Source organism: Lycium ferocissimum, chromosome 2 (genome assembly GCF_029784015.1).
Source record: "Lycium ferocissimum isolate CSIRO_LF1 chromosome 2, AGI_CSIRO_Lferr_CH_V1, whole genome shotgun sequence".
Taxonomy (NCBI): Eukaryota; Viridiplantae; Streptophyta; class Magnoliopsida; order Solanales; family Solanaceae; genus Lycium; species Lycium ferocissimum.
This window is the reverse complement of record NC_081343.1, coordinates 46,452,987-46,475,290: the sequence shown is the minus strand read 5'-3', so window position 1 is coordinate 46,475,290 and position 22,304 is coordinate 46,452,987. Positions and strand designations below refer to the sequence as shown.

General features: G+C 34.9%; 2 protein-coding genes and 1 long non-coding RNA gene across 3 annotated transcripts; 2 read left to right on the top strand and 1 right to left on the bottom strand.

Annotated features, from left to right (window-relative positions):
• The first annotated feature begins 306 nt into the window (after positions 1-306).
• LOC132040537 (uncharacterized) lies at positions 307-7,370 on the top strand. Its single transcript, XM_059431191.1, has 12 exons — positions 307-496; positions 571-667; positions 831-906; positions 1,613-1,709; positions 2,974-3,076; positions 3,518-3,651; positions 4,211-4,388; positions 4,711-4,865; positions 5,038-5,247; positions 6,204-6,551; positions 6,625-6,751; positions 6,991-7,370. The coding sequence occupies exons 1-12, from the start codon at positions 380-382 to the stop codon at positions 7,140-7,142; spliced, it is 1,794 nt and encodes a 597-aa protein (XP_059287174.1). The 5' UTR covers positions 307-379; the 3' UTR covers positions 7,143-7,370.
• A 1,668-nt stretch (positions 7,371-9,038) lies between these two features.
• Positions 9,039-11,852, bottom strand: LOC132047648 (receptor-like protein EIX2). The gene has a single exon (XM_059438665.1). The coding sequence runs from the start codon at positions 11,850-11,852 to the stop codon at positions 9,039-9,041; it is 2,814 nt and encodes a 937-aa protein (XP_059294648.1).
• A 6,174-nt stretch (positions 11,853-18,026) lies between these two features.
• On the top strand, positions 18,027-19,544 carry LOC132040530 (uncharacterized). Its single transcript, XR_009410703.1, has 2 exons — positions 18,027-18,533; positions 19,301-19,544. It is a non-coding gene; the product is annotated as an uncharacterized LOC132040530 (long non-coding RNA).
• The last annotated feature ends 2,760 nt before the right edge of the window (positions 19,545-22,304 follow it).

Sequence of the window (22,304 nt, the reverse complement as noted above, 5' to 3'; positions counted from 1 at the left end):
GAAAACTAAATAAATTTAAATACATTTCGTTACAGGTCTAACGAACTGTATTTAATATTTTTTTTTCACATAGTTTAGCTATTAATTAAAAAATATATAAATAAAGGCAATTCGCTCCTTGTTGGACGAACTGCATTTTACTTATGGGTACGTGTGGGCAAACTAGGGCAATACAACACAGTATGCCAAAAAAAAAAAAAAAAAAAAAAAAAAAAACGACCTAAAAAATAAAGTGGGTGGCGCCTTTGTTAAGAACACACACACAAAAAAGAAGGAAAAACAAAAAAAAAAAGAAGGAAAAAATAAAAAAAGGGAGACTTGGTTGAATAATACGGCGGCAAAAAAGTAGTAGTAACCCTACACAGTAGCTAGTACCAAAATGCTGGGTTTGAGTAGAGCCACTACCTCCGCCTCTTCCGCCACCGGTTTCCACATCAGAATTCCACATCTCCAAACCATCAGAACCAGAACTAATCATTGCTTTGTCCCTCAACAGGTATTGCAAAAACAAAACACTCTTTTTATAGTTTTTCCTTCTCTTTCATCTCACTTTTTGTCTGTGTGGTTCAGTCCTCAACGACGTCGTATAGGGTGATTGTTCATCCAGTAAAGGCCATGGCTGAAACTGTAGCTACTCCTCAATCTGCTCCCACCTTGTCCACTTCTGGTAATTTTTTTGGAGTAAATTCGCATGTAATACCAAAGTAATGCTACTTACAAATTGGACATTTCATGATACCAACCAGTGTGTGTTAGAATTTGGAATGTATTCACTCGCTCGCTGTACTTTCATGTGAACTTACTATTCATGTATATATGGGTTATGTTAGGGAGGAAGCAAGCATTGATATCACTTTCAGATAAGACCGACTTGGCTAAGCTTGGCAATGGGCTGCAGGAGTTGGGGTAAGGATTGCAGAAACATTTTTTCATATTTTGCAAAGGATAGTTGCAGCGTCTACTAGTGAAATCGCTTTGCCTAGAGCTTTTAGTGTGTGTATGTGTTGGCGAAGTGAATATCTAGTTATATGCATAAGACTGCCGAGCTTCACTTGCTGTTACCTTTCTAAAGAAAAAAAGGCTGTCGAGCTTCACATGAAAGGGCATAATGCCTAATCTGCATTGAGACTCTTACTCCGATGGCACTGGTTTTTCTGGCTTAATTGAACAAGAGCTTTAAATTGTGGCTGTTAGATTCCAAGTGGAAATTGTTCTGTCGAACATATTAAGGCTCCTGTTTTTTTGTATGGATTGCCTTCATTTGGTGACAAGATTTCTGAAAGACTGAAGCATCTATCTCTAGAATTTTAAAACATAAACTTTAACAATTTTATATATATCTATATGTATCACTATATGTTGAGGGTAAAGTGGCCCTTTCTCCCTTTGTCAATGTCACAGGGTTATGTTATCATCTTGGATTAATCTGATTGGAGCTGGTGTCCCCTCTATCTAGTTCCTTTGTGCACCTTTTGATGAAACTGTACCCATTATCTTGCAAATTGAAGGCTCTAGTTGCTACCTATATTTACTGGCAAAAATCACACAACTTATTTACATTACCTTTGGGTATTTCTCAATTTGCAAAGACTTCTTATTTCCTATTCTGCAGGTATACAATTGTTTCAACCGGAGGCACTGCATCAGCTTTGGAAGATGCTGGTGTGTCTGTCACCAAAGTGGAAGAGCTGACACGTTTCCCTGAAATGGTAGGAACTCCTGACCAATGTTTTATAGGTATAACTGGGACTCGCCCTGGGGTGAGGCAATCTCTAAACCCCCCCAAGACGACCATGAGGTGGTTAAGTCTCACGGGGCTAGTACCTCGATAGGTGGGCATTCGACCCATATGCACTTTACACCTTAGGCTGTGTGGCTTATACACATTTTACGCATTGATATGTCTTCCATCTGCACCCTTGAACATTTTCTTGTAAAACTTTGAATATAACTTCTACACGGGTGTTTTTTTGTGCCCATTGTTAATAAAATCTTTTTACTTAATACAAGATACTCCCTCCGTCCCATTTTAAGTGTCTTAGTTTGACTGGGCACGGTGTTTAAAAAATAAAGGTTTAAAAAACAAAAGGGAGATTTTTGAATCTTGTGGTCTTAAATTAAAGATTTGTGTGTCATTTAAATCTTGTGGCTTAAAACTTGCTAAAACTTGCTAAATATAGAAAGCTCTTTTTGGGACAGACAAAAAATGAAAGTAAGACACTTAAATTGGGACGGAGGGAGTAGAACTTAATGAATTGGAATATTATTGTTTGCATGTATTACTACCCCTTTATAGTTGAAACAAATTTTGTACATTTTGATTTTTTCTTTTTAATCTATTTTTTTCTATAAGCTTGATCAATTATTATTTTTTCTATAAGATATCTATACTTTAGTCTATTCTCAATAAAACCATGAGGTCTCAGGTTCAATTCCCAGTAAAGACAAAAAACACTTGAAGATTCTTCTCATCTGTCCATTGTGGATAGAGTTAGCCGGTACCTGTGTTGGTGGGAGGTAGCAGGTACCCTGTGGAATTAGTCGAGGTGCGCACAAGCTGCTCCTGACACCGCAATTAAAAAAAATAAACCTATTCTCAATAAAATAAAAAAATTATGGAGTACTACCTCTATGATAGGTAAAATGCCAACCCTTGCTACACTTCTTAACACTGTTTTCAACCTGCTTTACTTTTATTTGTCTTTGCAGTGATGGTTGACTTCTTTTGCATATCTTTGTGGTTTAGATATAATTTTACCTTTTTTTTTTCCTTTTGCAATTTCATGTTTCTTGCTCATCTTTGTATTATTGATAGTATATTGTATTCAAACTTTTCTCTTATTGCCTGGTCCTATAAATGTTGTGTTTACACATCCTTCTTGTTGATTTTGTAACTTCCATCTGGAAATGAGAGCGGTGAATCATGGCAGTAAACTTCAAAAACATAACTGAGGACTTTTGTCCTTGTCACAGCTTGATGGCCGTGTAAAGACTTTGCATCCTGGCATTCATGGAGGTATTCTTGCTAGAAGAGATCAGGAGCATCACATGGAAGCTCTTGAAAAGCATGAAATTGGTGAGCTAATTGATTTTAAGTATGATAGAATACGTAGTTTATCCCCTGACCTTGAGGCCAAATCCCTATGTCACACACACGTGCAACCCTTTACACACCCAACGTTTTCAAAGTTTATCTAAGACCCACCACTTTGTCCACCTGGCTTAGTTGGGATGCCTCGCTAAGCATCCAAAGATGCAACTTGTCTTTTCATAATATGCTGCTGAAAATTCACATATTTAGCCTTTAGATGCAACTAATCCAAAAAAGGTGAAAAACACTAGATATGGACTTCAGGAATCAAGGTTTCTGTTCCAAGTAAATAGTATTTTGCATTGTAAAAACACTTATTGCTTGGTTGCCAGAAAAAGCCTGGGGTTTGGCATACATCTACTCTTCTTATAGGAGCATGATGCAATGTTAGGAAACAAATGAAATTTACGGTGATTCCATCTGCAGGTACATTTGATGTTGTTGTGGTCAACTTGTATCCCTTTTATGCGAAGGTTTCTTCTTCAAGTGGAATTTCATTTGAGGATGGAATTGAAAACATCGATATTGGCGGACCTGCCATGATTAGAGCTGCTGCAAAGGTTGCTTAGCTTATTACTTTTCCCTGACCTGTAACTAGTATAAGACAAGTTACTTTCATCTTAATGCATTCTCCCCTTTTTTTTACACCTGCGGCATCTCTCTAGTTATAAATATTAGAAGACATATGATACCAACATCTGTCCCTTAGAATTTAAAGCTTTCGCACATATATTTCACTTGTGAACCAACAGTTTTTCATCTGCAAACCACTCTGTTACAGCTTTACGTTTTCTTAGGCATATATGCTTTTGCTTCTTGGTCTTAATTGGATAAAATGCTATGTAGGATGCTCTTATCCATTATAGAGTATCTGAATTGAACAAGGAGCTAAGTTGTGTTTCAACTATGCTTAAATTCTATGAATTGCTTTTCTGGATTATATGTTGCATGATACAATTTATTTGGCATACATCAATAACAAAACTATATCGGATAAAATCATGGTTAGTGCCTTACACTTTATATAATGCCTGCTGAATCTTTTCTAAAAAATGCTTGGCTGAATCTTTGTGTTGTATACAGCGTTGTGTCTAAACATGGACAATGCTTATTTAACAGAATCATAGGGATGTTTTGGTCGTAGTTGATTCTGAAGATTACCCAGATCTTTTGGAGTTTCTTCGTGGAGATAATGATGACCAACAATTTCGTAGGAAGTTGGCCTGGAAAGCTTTTCAACATGTCGCTTCTTATGATTCTGCAGTTTCAGAGTGGCTGTGGAAGCAGACTGTAGGAGGTATTCCCTCTCCAAAATTCATACAGCCATGTGAATACAAAAACCCCCTCTCCCCATAACAAGAAAAAAAGGTTCAGTAAAGAACTTGAAAACATTAAAACGATCATCTTCAGCCTCTACATTTGAAAAAAACGGAAAGGTTGAGAGTTTTCTATAGAAAACTAAGGCTTCAAATTTATTTTAATTTTGATTTAACAGTTGCCTGCTAAGCCTCATTGTGCTTCGAGATGGAATATCTTATTGAATAAGAGAGGGAGGGAGGGATCAGGCTTTTTTTTAATCTGATATTATGCTGATTGATGACTTTGGTCTCTGTTGGTAGATAAGTTCCCTCCCAGCTTGACAGTGCCACTTTCTCTAAAAGACTCACTTCGATATGGTGAAAACCCTCATCAGAAGGCAGCAGTTTATGTTGATAAGTCTCTATCTGAGGTTAACGCTGGTGGAATTGCAACTGTTATCCAACACCATGGCAAGGTTAGAATTCTGATGTTTATGTTCTAATGTTCATAACTTCGCATATTTTCAAATTCTGTTTAGTGTCTATTTGTACGCTGGATAGTTCGTTGCTCTAAATTTAGCATCACATGAATGGAATTCATCTAGTTGAAGTTTCAGGGCTAATGACTCTGCCTTCTTCTTGATGTAGGAGATGTCATATAACAACTATCTGGACGCCGATGCAGCTTGGAATTGTGTGTGTGATTTTAATAAACCAACATGTGTTGTTGTGAAGCATACGAATCCTTGTGGAGTAGCATCACGGGATGATATCATTGAAGCATATAGGCTGGCTGTGAAAGCAGATCCAGTTAGTGCATTTGGTGGCATAGTAGCCTTCAATGTCGAAGTTGATGAGGTAAAGTTGCTCAACGGACCTTTTCAGATACATATTTTGATCTTTTTTCTTTGAGAAGGTAACGTTTTATCTTGATCTCTTTGTTGATTATGATCTTGCAATTGCGTTTTTTCTTGTTTCTTTTCTACAAACCTAAATGGGTAACGATGCATTGTGTTGTTGACAACACAACACTTTTTTGACAGTGATAGGGCATTTGTTCCCTCCATCTCGTATCAACAGTTAAGGGGAAAAATGAAGGAAAAAGTATATCTGAGTTCGTTGAAGTGATTAGGTTCTACCACCATCACCTAGCATTCCTTATTTGAATCCTTGAAGAGCTAGTCGGAAGAATGTGTTTGCACTGTTGTATAGTGCATTTATCTTTCCCATGTCCTATTCATCTTCTTTTGTTATATGGTTTTATTAAAAAAGAAAATTCAACATTTGCTTTATATGTTGTTAGTACAATATACCCTTTCAAGAATAAAAGTAATCTTGTTGTTCAACTAGTGCATAAGAGGTGTGTGGAAGAACTCTTGTAAGGCACAAAAAAGAACAACAAAAAGGAGAAAAGTTCTAAAATTTCACACAATTTAACCAAAGAAGAGAACAGGTCGAGGCTCCAAGTATTGTGACATAAGCCGTGCGAAAAGACTGTTCCTATTCCCCCTTCTTATTTGTCAACAAGGGTGATATTTTGTGCAATTAAGATGAATACCTGACTGTTATTTGGTTAGGAAAATTGGACGCCTAGAATAAGTCTCTGTGTTGCTTCCCTTTTCAAAATGACAATACAGTGTCGACCAGTTATTTGTATTTGGTACTGTTTTTTATAGGAGTTGCAGTTGAATTTTAAAAAAATTGTCTGCTATCCCGCACCTTGAGGTGTTGAGTAAATGCAAAATCGAACTTAAATTTAGGTGTCGCGTCAAGGTGGCTAACTCTTTTAATTAATCTGTTTTGGTTCTTTGCAGGTTCTTGCTAAGGATATTCGAGAATTTAGAAGCCCTACAGATGGTGAGACTAGGATGTTTTATGAAATAGTAGTCGCACCAAAGTATACAGAGAAGGGGCTTGAGGTTCTCCGTGGGAAGTCCAAGACTTTGAGAATCCTTGAGGCAAGTAAAAACAGCAAGGGAAAGCTTTCTCTCAGACAGATTGGTGGTGGTTGGTTAGCTCAGGACTCGGATGATTTGACCCCTGAAGATATCCAATTTAATGTCATGTCCGACAAAACTCCACAAGAAAATGAGCTTACTGATGCACAGTTTGCCTGGTTATGTGTCAAGCATGTCAAGAGCAATGCCATAGTAATTGCAAAGGTACTTTTTGCATGATATGTCTAATGGATGACCTTTTTTTCATTATTTTCTAAATAGAATTTTTGTATTGCAGAACAATTGTATGTTAGGAATGGGGAGTGGACAACCGAATCGTCTAGAGAGTTTGAGGATAGCTATGAGGAAAGCTGGAGATGAAGTAAAAGGAGCCGCTTTGGCAAGTGATGCTTTCTTCCCATTTGGTATGTACCTCTATTTGGGTTATACATGTACCAGTATAGCCAATCTAACATCTAAAAGAAAGTAAGACGATAGGTTACGACAAACTCTGAGTAGTCGATAGTGCAAATTTAAGAAAATGTACCATAAAGAATGGTAACTCAGAAGTTTGTAAAGAAAATGTTTTCATCTTCTAATGTGCTTCGGACAAATATTTCTACTTGAATTCTCTTTAACAAACTTGTTTCCTGAATTAAATCAGCATGGAATGACGCTGTTGAAGAGGCATGTCAAAGTGGAGTGAGCGTTATTGCAGAACCAGGAGGGAGCATAAGGGACAAGGATGCAGTGGAGTGCTGTAACAAGTATGGAGTCTCGCTTGTTTTCACCAATGTGAGACACTTCAGGCATTAGATGTTTTGGTAGGGCATCATTAGACTTGTAATCTGTTATCTTTACAAAGTGTTTGAGATGGCTAACATTCATCTCTGAAAGTGCTTGATAGTTTTAAGGAATTATCTATGATTTAGAAGGGAGTGTGAGTGTGTATCATAGCAAAATTGTAGTTCTATGGGAAATTTTGCTTGGAACTACTTAATGGGCTATTTATTGTATGAGAGGAGTAGAGCAATGTTTCAGTTACCTTATCTCAAAAAAAGAGTAGAGCAATGTTGAAGAATGAAGACCCACCCAGAAGTGATTGAGCATGCAAGTGTAACAATTGGTCATTAATTTTATGGGAAAAGAACACAAATACCCACTGCACCCAAAGTCATTACTTAGCTCTGTCCCCTTATTTTCATACCCCCGCAACTATTTACTTGGATGCCCCCAAAACTGTAATACCAACATGGTATCTTTTATATACCGTGATGGTGCCCCCAAAACTGCAATACCAACATGATACCTTTTATATACCATAATGGTATAACAGATGACTTTCATGATACAATCATGATATATACCATACATTGAGATAGTATCATGAAGGACTGCTTCAATCCTTAAGTGAGATTCTCTCAGTCCTCATGATACCAAACAGTTTGGGCGAGGGGTATTCAGGTAAATTGTTTTGGCCGGAGTGGGCAGAAACTAAATTAGTTTATGAGGGAGGCATGACTGGAAAAATATTTTACCTTTTATGAATATTTTGTGTTGTTTTTGATAATTTTATATCTGTTATAGAGTTTATTTGTTTTAAAAATGCTTGATATTTTAATTTGTGTTTCTATGAAGTTATAAAAGTGCTTGCAGTAATTTCGTCAAATATCCATATATTACGACTCAATTACGAAGATTTTCTTTGTATTTTAAAATTAAATACTTAATATAAAATACCATGGGAATCCCGATATAAGGACAAGATTACCCTTTTCATGTTAAATTCAGCACTTAATTTTGCAATTTTGCTCTATTATTTCAAAAGACAAAGTAGATCATAACAAAATCATCTATAACTTAACCCTGCCAAAACAAAATTGACAATTTTTCTCATACATATGGAGACAACAAATTTAAAATGTCAAAATTCGAAGAAACTGAATGGTGATATACTAAAAAGGTTTTCATATATTTTGTTTTATTCTAGAATAATGAAAGAGCAAAATTTTAAGATACTTCTTTGTACATCTTAACAAATTGCCTGAATCTCTTCCATGGCCAATAAGAAGCCGGCATCTTTACCTATTTGTTTATTTTCTTCTCAATATCTTGAAGTCTTGGTACTCGATTGTGTGATTGGTAATTATGCTATATTGTCAAAACAATATTTGCCAAAATTTTCAAAAAAAGCATCACAAAACTACCCAATTTAGTATGCCAAGTCATAAAATAGTCACATATACCATGTCAAAAGACTCGATGATCTGTGGGTAATAACGAGAAGTTATCATACTAAGACGTGGTGTATAGTATAGTATTAAGATGGGTTAGCCAGTTAGCCTAGCGAGGTTAACTAGTTTTAAGTTTTATGTAATATCGGGCTATTAAGTATTTGATAAACAAGGGTTGTTTACGTCATTAAGTCTACTATAATGATGTTTATTGTACTTTATTCAAATATTTATAGAACTGTGTGATCCCCTTAGCTTGTGTATAGTTGATGTTAAAGAAAATTAATGAAAGAAAGACAGGGTTGCCGGCAAAATAAAATAAAATAGAGGAGGTAGAAGATAAATAGTTACTTAATTGGCAGGATACATAGATGGCTGCCTAAACTAGTCGAGAAAATTCATTTAGACACATTATCTTAAGGAGAAACTTATTGAAAATTTTCTCCTTATCCAGCAGTACAGAAGAAATGAACAAATGTCATCCATGCATGAAGAGAGATCTCCTCAATGTCACATATTTACACATTATGTCTGTCCATTTTCTATCTAAAAAACTAAAATAGGCATGTCTCCATTGTCTTATGGAAAGCAAAGGAGCACTTACACCCCAAAAAGCCACAATAAATCCTATTGCCATGGAAACATAGAACCATTCCACTTCATTATCATCTTCATCTTCTTCTTCATTTTCAACCTCAGGATTCTTTTTACTGCAACTCTCCCTGAGTGGAAGCCCGCAAAGTTTATTTCCGATAAAACTAGAATTGCTAAAGCTTTGAAGTTGAGTGCTCACAGGAATTCGCCCTCTTAAGTCGTTGTGAGACACATTCAAGTGGCTCAAAGAGGTTAAACTCGAAATGCTTTGTGGTATTTCACCAGAGAGTTGATTATTCGATATATCAAGTGATTCTAATACCTTCATGTTGCCGATGCTCCTTGGAATACTACCGGTGAGATGATTGTTGGAGAAATTTAATGATCTCAATCCAACAAGACTTGTAAGACTCATAGGAAGGTTACCAGAAAGATTATTGTTAGAAATATCCATACTTGTAAACAATGACAAAATGGTGTCATACTGGTATATGTTGCCCTTAGTTGCTGCTGTTGCACTTTCCCTGAAAACTCCAACATAATACGAATAGTCCATCTCCTCGTCGTCATCTCTAATTAACTTCCTTCCATTCACCATAGCTGTGAAGTTGTTAACACAACGAGGTATATCTCCAAACAAATTGTTGCTGGCAAGATCCAAGATTTGAAGATCATTGAGTTGGCAAAGTTCAGTAGCTAATTCACCATCGAATTTGTTTGACCGAAGACTCAGGACTATCAGCTTTGATAGCCTTGTACCTAACCAAGATGGCAATTTTCCGTCTAACTCATTCTCATTCAAGTCTATTTTCCACAATCTTGTGCAGTTGATCAAGGATGAAGGCAATGGACCAGAAAGTTTGTTTTTTTTCAAGTCCAAAGATTTCAAATTGCTTAAAGCCCCAATGGATCTTGGAATGCTTCCAGTAAGCTTATTTTCTCCCAGGTTAAGAACTCTCAACTCTGGCCAATTCATAAAACAATCAGGAATTTTTTCGGAGAAACGATTTCCTCCGAGGTGTAGAATCTCTAACATGTAAGATGCATTCGTTTTATCACACAAGAAGTTTGTTAAACCTTTTGAGAAAGAGTTATTTGAAAGGTCTAACTCTGTTACCATGGTTGGAATATGAGGGAGTGAACCACTAAAATTGTTGGAACTTAAGTAGATCAACCAAGGACCTCCACCTCCCATGGAGCTATCAGAAATTGAGATAGTTGGAATTTCACCAATGAGTTGGTTATGAGACATGTTGAGGAAACGAATTTGAGACGATGAGTTCCAGAACCAAGTTGGAACTTCACCTACTATACCCGCATTTGACATGTCCAAATTCATGATTGATTGTTGGGATTGGATCCACAAAGGAAATTCAGGGCCTAAGCGCCAACCGCTCATTATAATGTCGCTAGCTTGGAAAGGTGGAATCCAATCTGAACTCACACTCAAAGTCAAATTACTCCTAGATGCATAAAACCACATCAAATTTGTCAAGTTAGTGAAATGTTCTTCTGTTAACACCCCTTCCAACCTATTATTGGACATGAAACAGATTTGTAAACTTGGAAGGTGTCCAAAACTTTTCGGAAGATTTCCTACTAACTTGTTGTCATTTAGTCTTAAAGTCCTCAAAGAAGAACAATTTCCTGAGCCTATTGGAGGGCAATTATTCATAGTATTGAAAATCTCGGATACTTCTCCTTCAAATCGATTTTCTGAGAGATCAAGATCCTCTAATTTCGACAACTTTCCAATTACACTCGGTAACTTTCCAGAAAGAAAATTTTCAGACATGTCAATACTAGTTAGAGATGTCAAATTTGAAATCGAATCTGAAACTGTTCCCTCAAGACTGTTTCCCTTCATGATAAGTGTTTCAAGATTCTTGCATCTATAGAGCCAATTTGGGATGGTGAAATTCAGATTATTGGAAGCAAGACTAAGATAAGTAAGCTTGGTACAACTTCCAACACCACTTGGTATTGGACCCTCAAAACCACCAAAACTCAAATCAAGATATTCAAGATTATTTAGATCAAATAACCATTGAGGTAAAACAGAACCAAAGGAGTTGCTAGAAGCTCTTAATGTTGTGAAAGAAGTCAAGTTAAAAGGGCCATTCGGAAATGAACCAATGAAATTGCTACCAATGAGTTCAAGAGAAACAAGACTACTAAAACTGAAAATCCACCCGGGAATCGCAGAACTAAAGTTATTCAGAGAAAGATCAAGATTTTCAAGAATAGAATTATTATGATGAAACATAGGGGGTATTGAATGAAGACTACAATTCCAAAAACGAAGATTAATCAAAGAAGGAAGCATGTTAATCACCTCAGGCCAATTTGTAACTTCACTTAAATCCACACCAGACATGCCCAAATGATCAAGATTGTCGAGACTTGGTAACCAAGAGAAATTATCAACTTTTAGGCCTTTAAGTTCAGTCGAATCCCAGCCATTAATGGATAGCTCAATGACAGAACCAGTTACATTGTTGCATAAAACTCCTTCCCAATTACAACAATCTTCTTTATCAACCCAAGAAGATAGTACATTTGTGGGATCATTTGCTTCTTTCTTTAACCTTAGTAAAGCATTTTTCTCATTTACCTTGCAAATTCCACTACAAGAACTGAACTTAAAGGTAATTGTTAAAGAGAAAAACAGGACAACTACTAAGTACAGCCCTCTCATTTCAGTGAAATTTTAAGAAAGAATGTGCCAAAAACGATGGCTTTGATAGATAGACAAGTTTGTTAGAATGATATATACATAAATTTTGGTGACAGATTCGTGGTAGCTACTGAAATTATAATTTAAACGTGATAGCAGTAGTTGTTGTTTAGACTTGGAAGTGCAAGTACTTGCTTATTTGAATGCATTTCTTTTTGGCGCAGTAAAGTTTGACCTTTACATGCTAAAGGCTGCGTTGTGCTGAGATCTTTATAAGGGAGATAATGTTGAGTTACACTAAAAGACACGAGCTAACGTATGAAGAAAAAATGTAGTATTATTAAGCTTGCAGTCTAAACAAATCATAGACGTTTGTATGGTTATAAATCATCTCAATAATGATAAAGTAAGAAGTTTAAAGTTACATTATTTATAAATGGAAGTATGATATTTTTTAGAACAGACTAAAAAAGAAAGTATGACATATAAATAAGACTGGAGCGAGTACAATAAAAGAAATACTATACTATGTAATCAAAGAATAATTTTAATAAAATGTAGGTAGTTAGAAGCCAAGACCTCAAAATTGACTTCCAGATATGGGCACACGCTATCCATTCAACTATTGGTTGGATACATCAATTTCTTTTCTTTTGTTTTAATAAATGCAAGTGGATTAAATGAAGACTTCTTTTGGGTCCATATTATGTTTGAAATATGAATGTCAGCTCTCATGCACATGTGAATACTTGGGTGTGGACAGGAGTGGGGGTGGGAAGTGAATCAAAGGTTTCAAATCAATTATTCGTCATAATGAAAGAGAATCAGACTAAAAAATCATGGAGAAGAAATGCCACCTTAAATATGTATAATCCATAGAATACTTTTATATTTTTGGAGCTGGTGTTTTAGGTTGAAGGGTATTTTTGTCCACAAGTAATTCATTAAATAGACAATTCATTACGCTCGGGAGACTATTTGTGAACAGTTGCCAAAATCGGAGACAATTTTTAGACTGGCGCAAAAATAGTCTACTTGTGCAATAAAGCCAACAACAACAATAACAACACCACGCATGGCAAACGATCAATAACAACGCCACATGCATAACAATCGATCAAAGGCACTTATTATGTGAGTTTTAACCAAGTAGAGATGTTTAGTTGAGTTAAACTCTAAGTTAGGGGGCCAACATTGGAAATTGTGCAAGTAGGTGTGTTAATTTGTGTTACCGGTCTAGTGGTAAGAGCGTAATGTGTAATGTGTGGGTTAAGGCGGCACACATCAACAAAAACTTGATAGTTAAGTGGAGAAGGGTAGAGGAGGAAGCACATTATCCATGGAGTTTCAAAGCGTGGACATGCACCGCTTGCCCTCCGGATTCTCGATTATGAAGAAGACTGTCAATTTGTTTATAAAACCTACAGAATACATAATCATATCAAACTTATATAGAAGGACCAAAACTATTAAGTGCATACTTAAGGGACTATTTTTAACCAACCCTCATAGTTAAGGGATCATTTTTGTTAACTTGTGGCAAACTTAAAGGACCAAAACCGTTAAAAGCATAGTTCAGGGACTATTTTGAATCTATTTTCATAGTTAAGGGACCATTTATGTCCTTTTCTCAACTAAAGGAAAAAGAGAATACTAAAATCAACAGCACGTGAATTAATTAAGGTGCCGTTTGGACATGGTTTGAAATCATGTTTGGACATGCAATTTGAATATCTGAAGTTGTCTTTTCTCTTATAGACATAAAAATTCCACAAGTTGTGAAAACTATCAAAACATTCCCAATTCTTATACAATCTTACCAAATGAGCAAGTCATAATTCATAACAAAATTAATACGCAACTAGAAGACCTTTCTAAAAAATACAACACCAATATAATTGATCAAATTTTAGTTCAATAAAAATGAAATTTTAACATGAATAGTAATGAGGTTGGTGGACATAAATAAAGGTTAGTAGACATAAGTAAAGGTTGGTGGAAGTTAATGAGGTTGGTAAATGGTTGGTGGGAGTAATTGTTAAAGATATTACTAACTTATGGGTCTTTTTTTACAAAATATAAACTTATGAGATAAAAAATTTTATTTAAATTTTTTGAAACCCCAAATCATACCTTTGTGGATGGTTTGAGGTTTGAAACCATGAGATGAAATGCATGTCCAAACGCTGGTTTCATCTCATGGTTTCAAACCGCATGTCCAAACGCATACTAAAATAGGCTAGTGAAGAAAATGGACCTGAAATCTAGATACTTCTTCTCACTGAATTTTTCCTCTGCCAAGTTGAAGGAATGAGGATCAATGAAGGGGATTTTATTTCGTGATTTTAAGGTTTTGAAGGAGTGGTAATTTGTATGAAGTATACTTCTTTTCTTCTCCTAATACACTAGAGGTCTGTCTATTAATCAACAACTCTATGCTAATACAACTAGAGGTCTATTAATCAACAACTCTATTTAGAATTTAAGAAATAAATACAGCTAAATTGTGGAAGTGCTAAATTTCTTTTTTAACTATCTAATAAGCATGAGTCCCTTGGACGACCAAGGGTAATTCAGTAAATGTGGCTTTGGTCCTCAGGGGTAGTTTCGGTATTCTACAACACACTCTAACAATCTGGAATGATCCATATTTAAAAAAAACAAAAATCTGGAAGCATACATCTTCTTTCTTCCCTAATTTTATACTACTACTCAACCGAATTCTAGATGCATCTCAATCTCTTCATCTTCTCAGCCGGGTCTTCCAATTTCAGGTAAAGCTTCTCTCAATTTTGGTTTAATCTTGTACCAGTTCTTTTCAAATTTCTCAACGTAGAGAAAGGGATAGAGTTTCGGAAGGTTTGTTATGAGTGAATGTAGTTGTGATTTGGGTAGATAACGATGAGCAAACAGATTATTGAGTCTATTTCTGTATCTATGATCCTGCCTACTCAAGTTTTAATGGAGCTTTTTTGGCACCCCGTGCTTGACCAACGACCGTCATAGCATTTCTTTCTTTTCAATTACGAATGAACAGTAAATGTAGAGCAAGAAAGAGAAGAGTGGAAAAGGAAGAAGGAAAATAAACAAAACTTCTCGCTCAATTTCTCGCTCGAAAATTTTCTTTCCAATTTCTTGGCCGTTGTTGTCCTACGGTGGTTGATGACATTATTCCGTTATAGATAGGAGGAAAGTTCTAATTTTTAGGTTGAAAAAAATCCTATATTTTCGTTTTGTGGTTTTAGAACCAAATAAAAAGCGAAGCGTGTGCTTATATACATATCCGGTTGCAAGACACTTAAACGTGATCCAAACAAACAAAGCTAGGGGTTGGAGCGAAAACAAGTCCTCCCCTCAAGAAAATGGTCTGATCATCTCATTTTTAGTTTTGAATTGTAGTGAAGTTTATTGCAGTATGCATATGTGGTCATTTTGTGACTTGCTGCAATTTCTATTTGGCTACATAGATTTGGTGATTTTATATAGAATAGCATTTATATTTAAACTTCCGAATTTAAGCACTTCTTAAAATTATGCTATGCTTAGCTATTTAAACTTCCGAATTTAAGCACTTCTTAAAATTATGCTATGCTTAGCTATTAAGTCTTTTTTGTGATTTACAACGCAATAACTCTATAACACACTGTGCTATATACAATGAGGTATTTTCTCTTTTGTCAGTTTATCTGCTAAGATTAGAACAAACAAAACAAGGATGATTTAGCATCATTCCTGAGGAGTGTGTATGGTACCTATGACATGGTATAACTTTGTTCTTTTCTTTGTTTATAACTCCTTCGCAAATTAGTGATAATGGTAGATGAGATTTGTCAAAATTGCTCTTTGGGCATAACAAAGAAAGCAATTCATAACATATTTGAATTCCACAACCTCAAAACCATATTTTTCATATTCCAGTTATTTTAGTTTGTCTCAGTTGTGTATGAAATTTGAGGATTCTTTTGTATTCTTTGTTTGTTGCTATATATCTTTGTTTTCATAATCTTTTAGATAGTTTCTTGGTAATTGATTCTTCGAATTTGTTCACGCATGCCAATTTTAATCTTTCCCCTTTGTTTCTGCAGTTTTTTAATTGCGGTTGTCTATTGATATTTTTTTTGTTGTTTTGTTTCATCTTGATTACAGTTTCTGCTCATTGTTGTGGTCTGTATGTTCGTGTGTTTGTGTATATATGAGCATAATTAACTAAATTTGTTTGAGCCATTGGAATATCCTATTTTTAGTTCTTTAACTCTACCAAAAGTTGTCTAATGAATTTGAGTAGATGTCATCCATTAAAAGATCGATTCATATTTTACATAAAACAGAGGCAAGGAAATCTTGCTCAAGCACTTCATATAAATAGAAAGAGATGGTTACGGGATTAATGAAGGATAGAATATTTATTTTTATCCGGATAGAAGAATTCAAGTGCATATATCACTTGAGAAGAAGATATTGAACTGGCATTATGGTTTTAGCTCGAAGATTCCAAAGAAATGAGGTCAGCTATCATTTAAGTGGTTGCGCCCAAGTGAACAGTCAAATAAAATTAGTTTCAATCGAAGTATCTCAAGTATACCAAATTACTCATAATTCTATAGGTCAGGCAAATTTGTCTTTTTGGAGTTGCTTTTCATATTTTAGACACTTATGCTTGATTAGGTTATTTCAAATGTAGAAAGTAGAATGGAGCTACAGAGAAGCAGAGAGAGAGAGACTTATTATCGGCGTGATAACTTTTTACATATCTTAGCTCGAGAATAGACTCCGTTAGATGGAAGCTCTACACCATTTATGAAAATATGCGTTTATTTATTCCAAGGCAATCAACCAAATTTCTCTCTTTGGTGCATCTTAAGATTCTCGTTAGTGTAGATAAACAGGTCTCTTTCATAGAGAAACATGTTCTTATGTAGATTATCTACTTTTCAGTATTACCTCGTGTATATGGGAGGTGTTCCCATTATTAATAAAATTACTTACCTTAAACAAAAAGAAAGGCAATAAACCGGAACTATGATCTATTTTGGGATTGGTTTCTTTTTTAGTTCGATTCGATCGGTGTATTTCATTGTTTATTTTGTAGCTTTGCATTTCCAACCGAATATGCAAGAGTCTTGCCCATGTATTTTGCAGAGTCTTATCAAGAAAAAGTATGATCAAAAGGTATGATAATGACTTTTGGAAGACGAGTTCAATTAATGCATTAATTTATTGACTTATACTTCAATATATATGTGTCACTATTTGGATGTGAAGATGGAAGATATTTGGTCTTGTGGAGTCACATTATATGTGATTGTTTGGTGCTTATCCCTTCAATAGTCTTAATGATAAATTTGCCCTATGTATAGACTATAGTTCATTTTAAAGTTATAATTGGTTTTTGTTTGACTTTCTTTGTCTCAACCGTTGTTTCTCCGGAGTGGTTTAGTTGAAACCATTGTTAGATATTGCTTTGGTGTGGCACGCCAAGTTTTCTTTCCCAAGGCAATACCGCAATTGGTACCGTTAACAAACTTCGGTATCTTTTCTCTTTTAGTTTCTTTGTGTATTTGTGTATTTTTCTTTCTTTTTGTTTTTATTCTCTCTCTCTGTCTTTGTGCAAATCTTAGAATATAAATGGTATAGTCATTAGCTTTCTCAATTGCTTGAATGATGCTTACCTTTTTGCTTTCTTGCACCGTACGTGGCTTCACACGGTTAGCAATTGAGTTTCATGAATATTGGCTATAGTATATCATTGTATTGTACTGGCACGCGGGAAGGAGAATGTGAAGGCGCAGCAAAAAAAATCAATTTCATTTCAAAGATTTGAGGATTTTTTTTTTTATATCGCTATCTCTTGATACTATTGTTTGTGGCTAATGCCATGTCATAATTATCAATTCTAACTCATCAAGACTCGACTCTTAATATTGCTTTAATGAACTTCTCATGGGCTTGGTTCCCAAAATTTGTGGGTCCATGACTTGGGACTTTTTGTTGTTTCTCCTACCAAATTGAATCTCAACTTATTTGTCGTCATCTTTACTATGTGTATGCAGAGATGGCGCTCTCGAAAAATTTGAGCAAGATAGAAGGTGGAAGCGATTGAAAGATGCAAATAGCTAACCTTTGCTCTCTTTGGGTGGATTTCATCGGTGATTTTTCGATTTTGTCCAACAATGGAATATCTTTTATTTCCTCTAACCATGCATCTATTTTAATCATGTTTTCCCTCTTTTTTCGTTTTTTTTGGCCGTGTTGCATGTGTTGGTTAGGGCTTCATATAAATAATGGAAGTTAATTTACGGTTTCGGGCATTTGCTAATTTAGCCTTCGGTTCTCTCGTTTCAAAAAATATATACATATATTATCTTCTTCTTTTGGGTACTTTTTTTCGGGAGTTTTTTAATGCATGCCAATAATTTTACCGGATTTGTTTGTGTTTGTTTTTCCCTCACCATCAACCAATTTTACTTTCATCAATCTTAGGTATTCTTGACTAGGTTTCCTTTTCTTTTTTTCCTCAAATTTTTTATTGTTTTGTTTCGGTGAGATTTGACCAAATCGAATAGTTTGTTGCTATTTTGACATTGCCGAATTTGATCCACTTAGTTGGAATTAAATAAATATAATGGTCACACAAATTTTGTTTCACAAAGCTTTTGAAAGTGGAATATGCTCTAGATTAAGGGACAATATTGAGACTATAAGGTAATTTACGCACTTTTTTGCTCTAATGTTATATGCTTTGTTACAATGAAAAATGGTTGTGAGTTAATATTTCATGTTATACACTATAGATGTATGTACTTCGGAAAACTAAATTAAATATTAAGAATACAAAATGTAGGCTTTAACGATAAACGTATGAAATCAGATTTCTGACAATAAAAGAAAGATGGACGTAGCCCAAATTGAGCAGACAAAGTAGACATCCATGTTTTTGTTCCAAAAATAGTGATAAAAACATAGGCTTTATATCACATACAAAGAATGAAACCTAAAAAAAGAAGAACTTCTAGAAGGACTGTCGAGAGACTATGATGTGAGATGGCATCGTCTCTCTGAAAGTTCTACTACTAATTATTCTGATCAAACTTATTCTTCTTTTGAACCTCAAAGCATGATAACGGGGCAAGCTGCTATCTTCATTAGAAACAAACCAACTTCTTCCTAGAATGGTTGGTTGAACTAAACTCTGATAACGTTAACAACCATGGTACATACTTTTGTTAATGTGCAAAAGGTTATGCTTAGCGGTACTCTATGTGTTCTTGTCAGCCGAGAGAGGGGATACCACTTCTGCAATGGAAGCTTCTTCTTTACTTTTCAAATCACAATAATTGATTCTTTGTATTATGTTGTAAGAGGAGTCTGTGGTGGTTAGCTTCAAAATGTATAGAAATTGGTTGCAAAGACTTTAAGCTATAAAACAATGTTACGAACAGATTAATCTTATTCAATGCATAATGATGCAGATACAGAAGATATGAAAGCTCCAAGCACATAAAACAAGGCCTTTGCGGTGCACTTTCGATGAGTTAATTAAGTAGATTTCTTGAATGATAAAATTTCCCAGAATTGCTAGAAAGGGTGTGATTCCTATATACTACTCTCTACTATGTGTCACTAAATTCATAATTTTCCTTAAGATCTACAAGTGATATATGTTTCTTGTCAAAGTAAATTATTCAAGATTACAAATTTGAGCAGTCTTTCTTTCTTCGCTTTAATTTTTTGAGTGTTGATTTGTTCATGGGTGTCTGCATGCGAATTCTACTTCTCCTTTTTCCTCTTTTCCAGTTCACTCTTTACCGTTAACATTCCTTTATTGTTTTATTTATGAGATATTGAGTTGACCCAAAATATCGAACTTCCCCCCTTGGATTAGTGTTCAATACATATCTACTTATTCATGTATAAACACACACCCCTCCTACATAAATAAGAATTGAATAAGAACTGATGGCACGTAATAAAAGATTACCCCCGCTTTTAGAACTCTTGCACAACATGAAATTTCTTCCACTAGCCGCAGGAGCATTAAAATTTTAAAAAAAAAAAAAATCTTCCTGACACTCCACTAAGGACAATAACATGAACATATCTAGAGATATCGGTTTGCAGCATCTCTAACCTAGAGATTTACTTAGTTTGTCATTGATAAGCTTTGCAAGAACAAGTAAAAGGTAGACTTGTCATTGACAATATGCTTCCTTTATCTTATCATTTAATGTTTATAAATGTAACTCAGCAATATTTGCTTTTTAATGGTTCATTTATGCAAGGATCCGTACCTTTCGGTTTATCTCTTCTTATAGCTCTGTCCATGATAAGGAGGTGAAGGCGGCATATTCAGATGAAAAATCTCTATGTTACAGATTTTTTCCTTTAGCCAGTTCACTTAATCTTCTAAGTTGTTTTCTAATTTAACAGAAGATGAGCATGATGTTGTTTGGTTCTGGCTAGAGAAGGCAACACATGAATGCCCAGTATGCATACAGTATTTTGTGGTAAGTACGGAATTTCTGTATTCTTCGGCCATATTATCAAGTTCTCGGGTGTAAGGGAATTGGTAGAGATGTGAGTTCATAGTCCTTGCTATTCTGTATGTGAAAGGCAGTGGCACTCCTTAATCAGGGAAAATTTTAGATTCCGTGTAGCAATAGGGTGACATTTTCCCTCTTTTTTTTTTTTTTTGAGAGCAGAGGGAGAAGGAGAAAGGGAGTAAGGAATAAGTGAGTTTTACAGTTCAAAAGAATTAAAGTTAAAATCCCAATTTTTCTCTCAAGTTCTTAGCTGACTTTAATTTCTATTCTTTGTGCTAGTAAGCAAAGTAAGAATCATTAAACTTTCTTTATGTTTACAGTATTACTTTGCTATCTACTGGATTATGTTGGATGAAAGAGTTTCTATCTTCCAAGAGCATACTTATGTTCAACTGTTAGAATTCAGATTCCAACCCAATCTCATACTGATGTTGGAGCACCTACAATCTTTCTACTTTTTTGTACCAAGCTACCTATGTAACTTTGTTTCACAAACTATGTCTCTGTTTTGCCTTTCTTGCAAACTACTCCTGTATCTTTGTTCCACAAATGAATGTAATAGACTATGAAGCATGTCATGTAAATATTTAGTTTAATCATCTCTCCTTTATTTGCATCTCAGTAGTAACTAAAGCCCGTGCCTTGCACGGGCACAAACCATCTAGTACTACTATATAAGCGGCTAGAAGCAGGCAACTGTCCGTTGACACGCCTGCTTCTGCTAAGGTTATTTTTGTAAATTCATGGTTTCTACGCTTTATTGAGAGTGCTTTACGGCTGCTTTTTTACACCAATATATAATTGTTGTTCTTAATATTTTTACCAATATTAATAGTAATATTTATCCGCTATTCACTTTACGCATTTACTACCACACAAATATATAGCTTTTTAAAAGCATTTCAGATAATCTGAAATACTATAACATAAATTATTGAACCCTGCTTTTCAATTGTGACTTTCAAAAAACGTCGTAGAATATGTTGAAAAATTCTTAAAGTTGCATAGAGATAACATTATAAATATATTGGGCCCGTGCTGGCACGAGTTCCGATATCTAGTCATTTAATAACCAGATAGAAGCGATGTGTAACTGCCTGTTGACCTGCTTCCGCCAAGGTTATTTTTGTAAATTCATGGTTTCTACGCTTTATTAAAGGTGCTTTACCGCTGCTTTTTTACCCCAATATATAATTGTTGTTTTTAATATTTTTACCAATATTAATAGTAATATTTATCTCGTTTATTTATTTTACGCTTAATGAGATGATTTACTACCTCACAAATATATAACTTTTCAAAGCATTTCAAATAATCTAAAATACTATAACACAAATTATTGAACCCGTGCTCCCAAAACTTCTAGCTTTTCACTTGTGACTTTCAAAAAACATCGTAGAATATGTTGAAAAATCCTTAAAATTGCATAGAGATAAAATTATAAATATATTGAGCGCGTGGTGACACGGGTTCCCGTATCTAGTTGAACCTAGAAGTGTATGGAATTTATATATATAAAAATACAAATTTATTTTCTCTCAAAATGAAGTACGTAATACAATTAGGAAAATATTGAAGATATCTAACCAATTAGAATTTGAAACTAAAAAATCTGAATACAACAAAACAATACCCAGTGTCTTTCCACAAGTGGGGTCTAGGGAGATAGTGTGTACGCCGACAATACTAAGGAAAAAAAACATATTAAAGCAGTACGGGAAAGAAAATGGAAGTGAAAAGCCACAGTAAAATACTAAAATTAGCATGACAAATCATTCCCAAAAAAGGACAATAACTGCAATAAAATTGTTAAAATACCAACAACAACATACTTGGTGTGTTCCCACAAAGTGGGATCTGGGGAAGGTAGAGTGTACGCAGACCTTATCCCTACCTTGATAGTAGAGAGGTTGTATTTGATAGACGATCAGCT

Excerpts from the sequence above, each read along its gene's own strand:
- LOC132040537 (XM_059431191.1), top strand. The coding sequence starts at position 380 with ATGCTGGGTTTGAGTAGAGCCACTACCTCCGCCTCTTCCGCCACCGGT. Across the intron at positions 4,389-4,710 it reads GTGGAAGCAGACTGTAGGAG|ATAAGTTCCCTCCCAGCTTG; the intron begins GTATTCCCTCTC and ends CTCTGTTGGTAG. Across the intron at positions 6,552-6,624 it reads ATGCCATAGTAATTGCAAAG|AACAATTGTATGTTAGGAAT; the intron begins GTACTTTTTGCA and ends TTTGTATTGCAG.
- LOC132047648 (XM_059438665.1), bottom strand. The coding sequence starts at position 11,852 with ATGAGAGGGCTGTACTTAGTAGTTGTCCTGTTTTTCTCTTTAACAATT.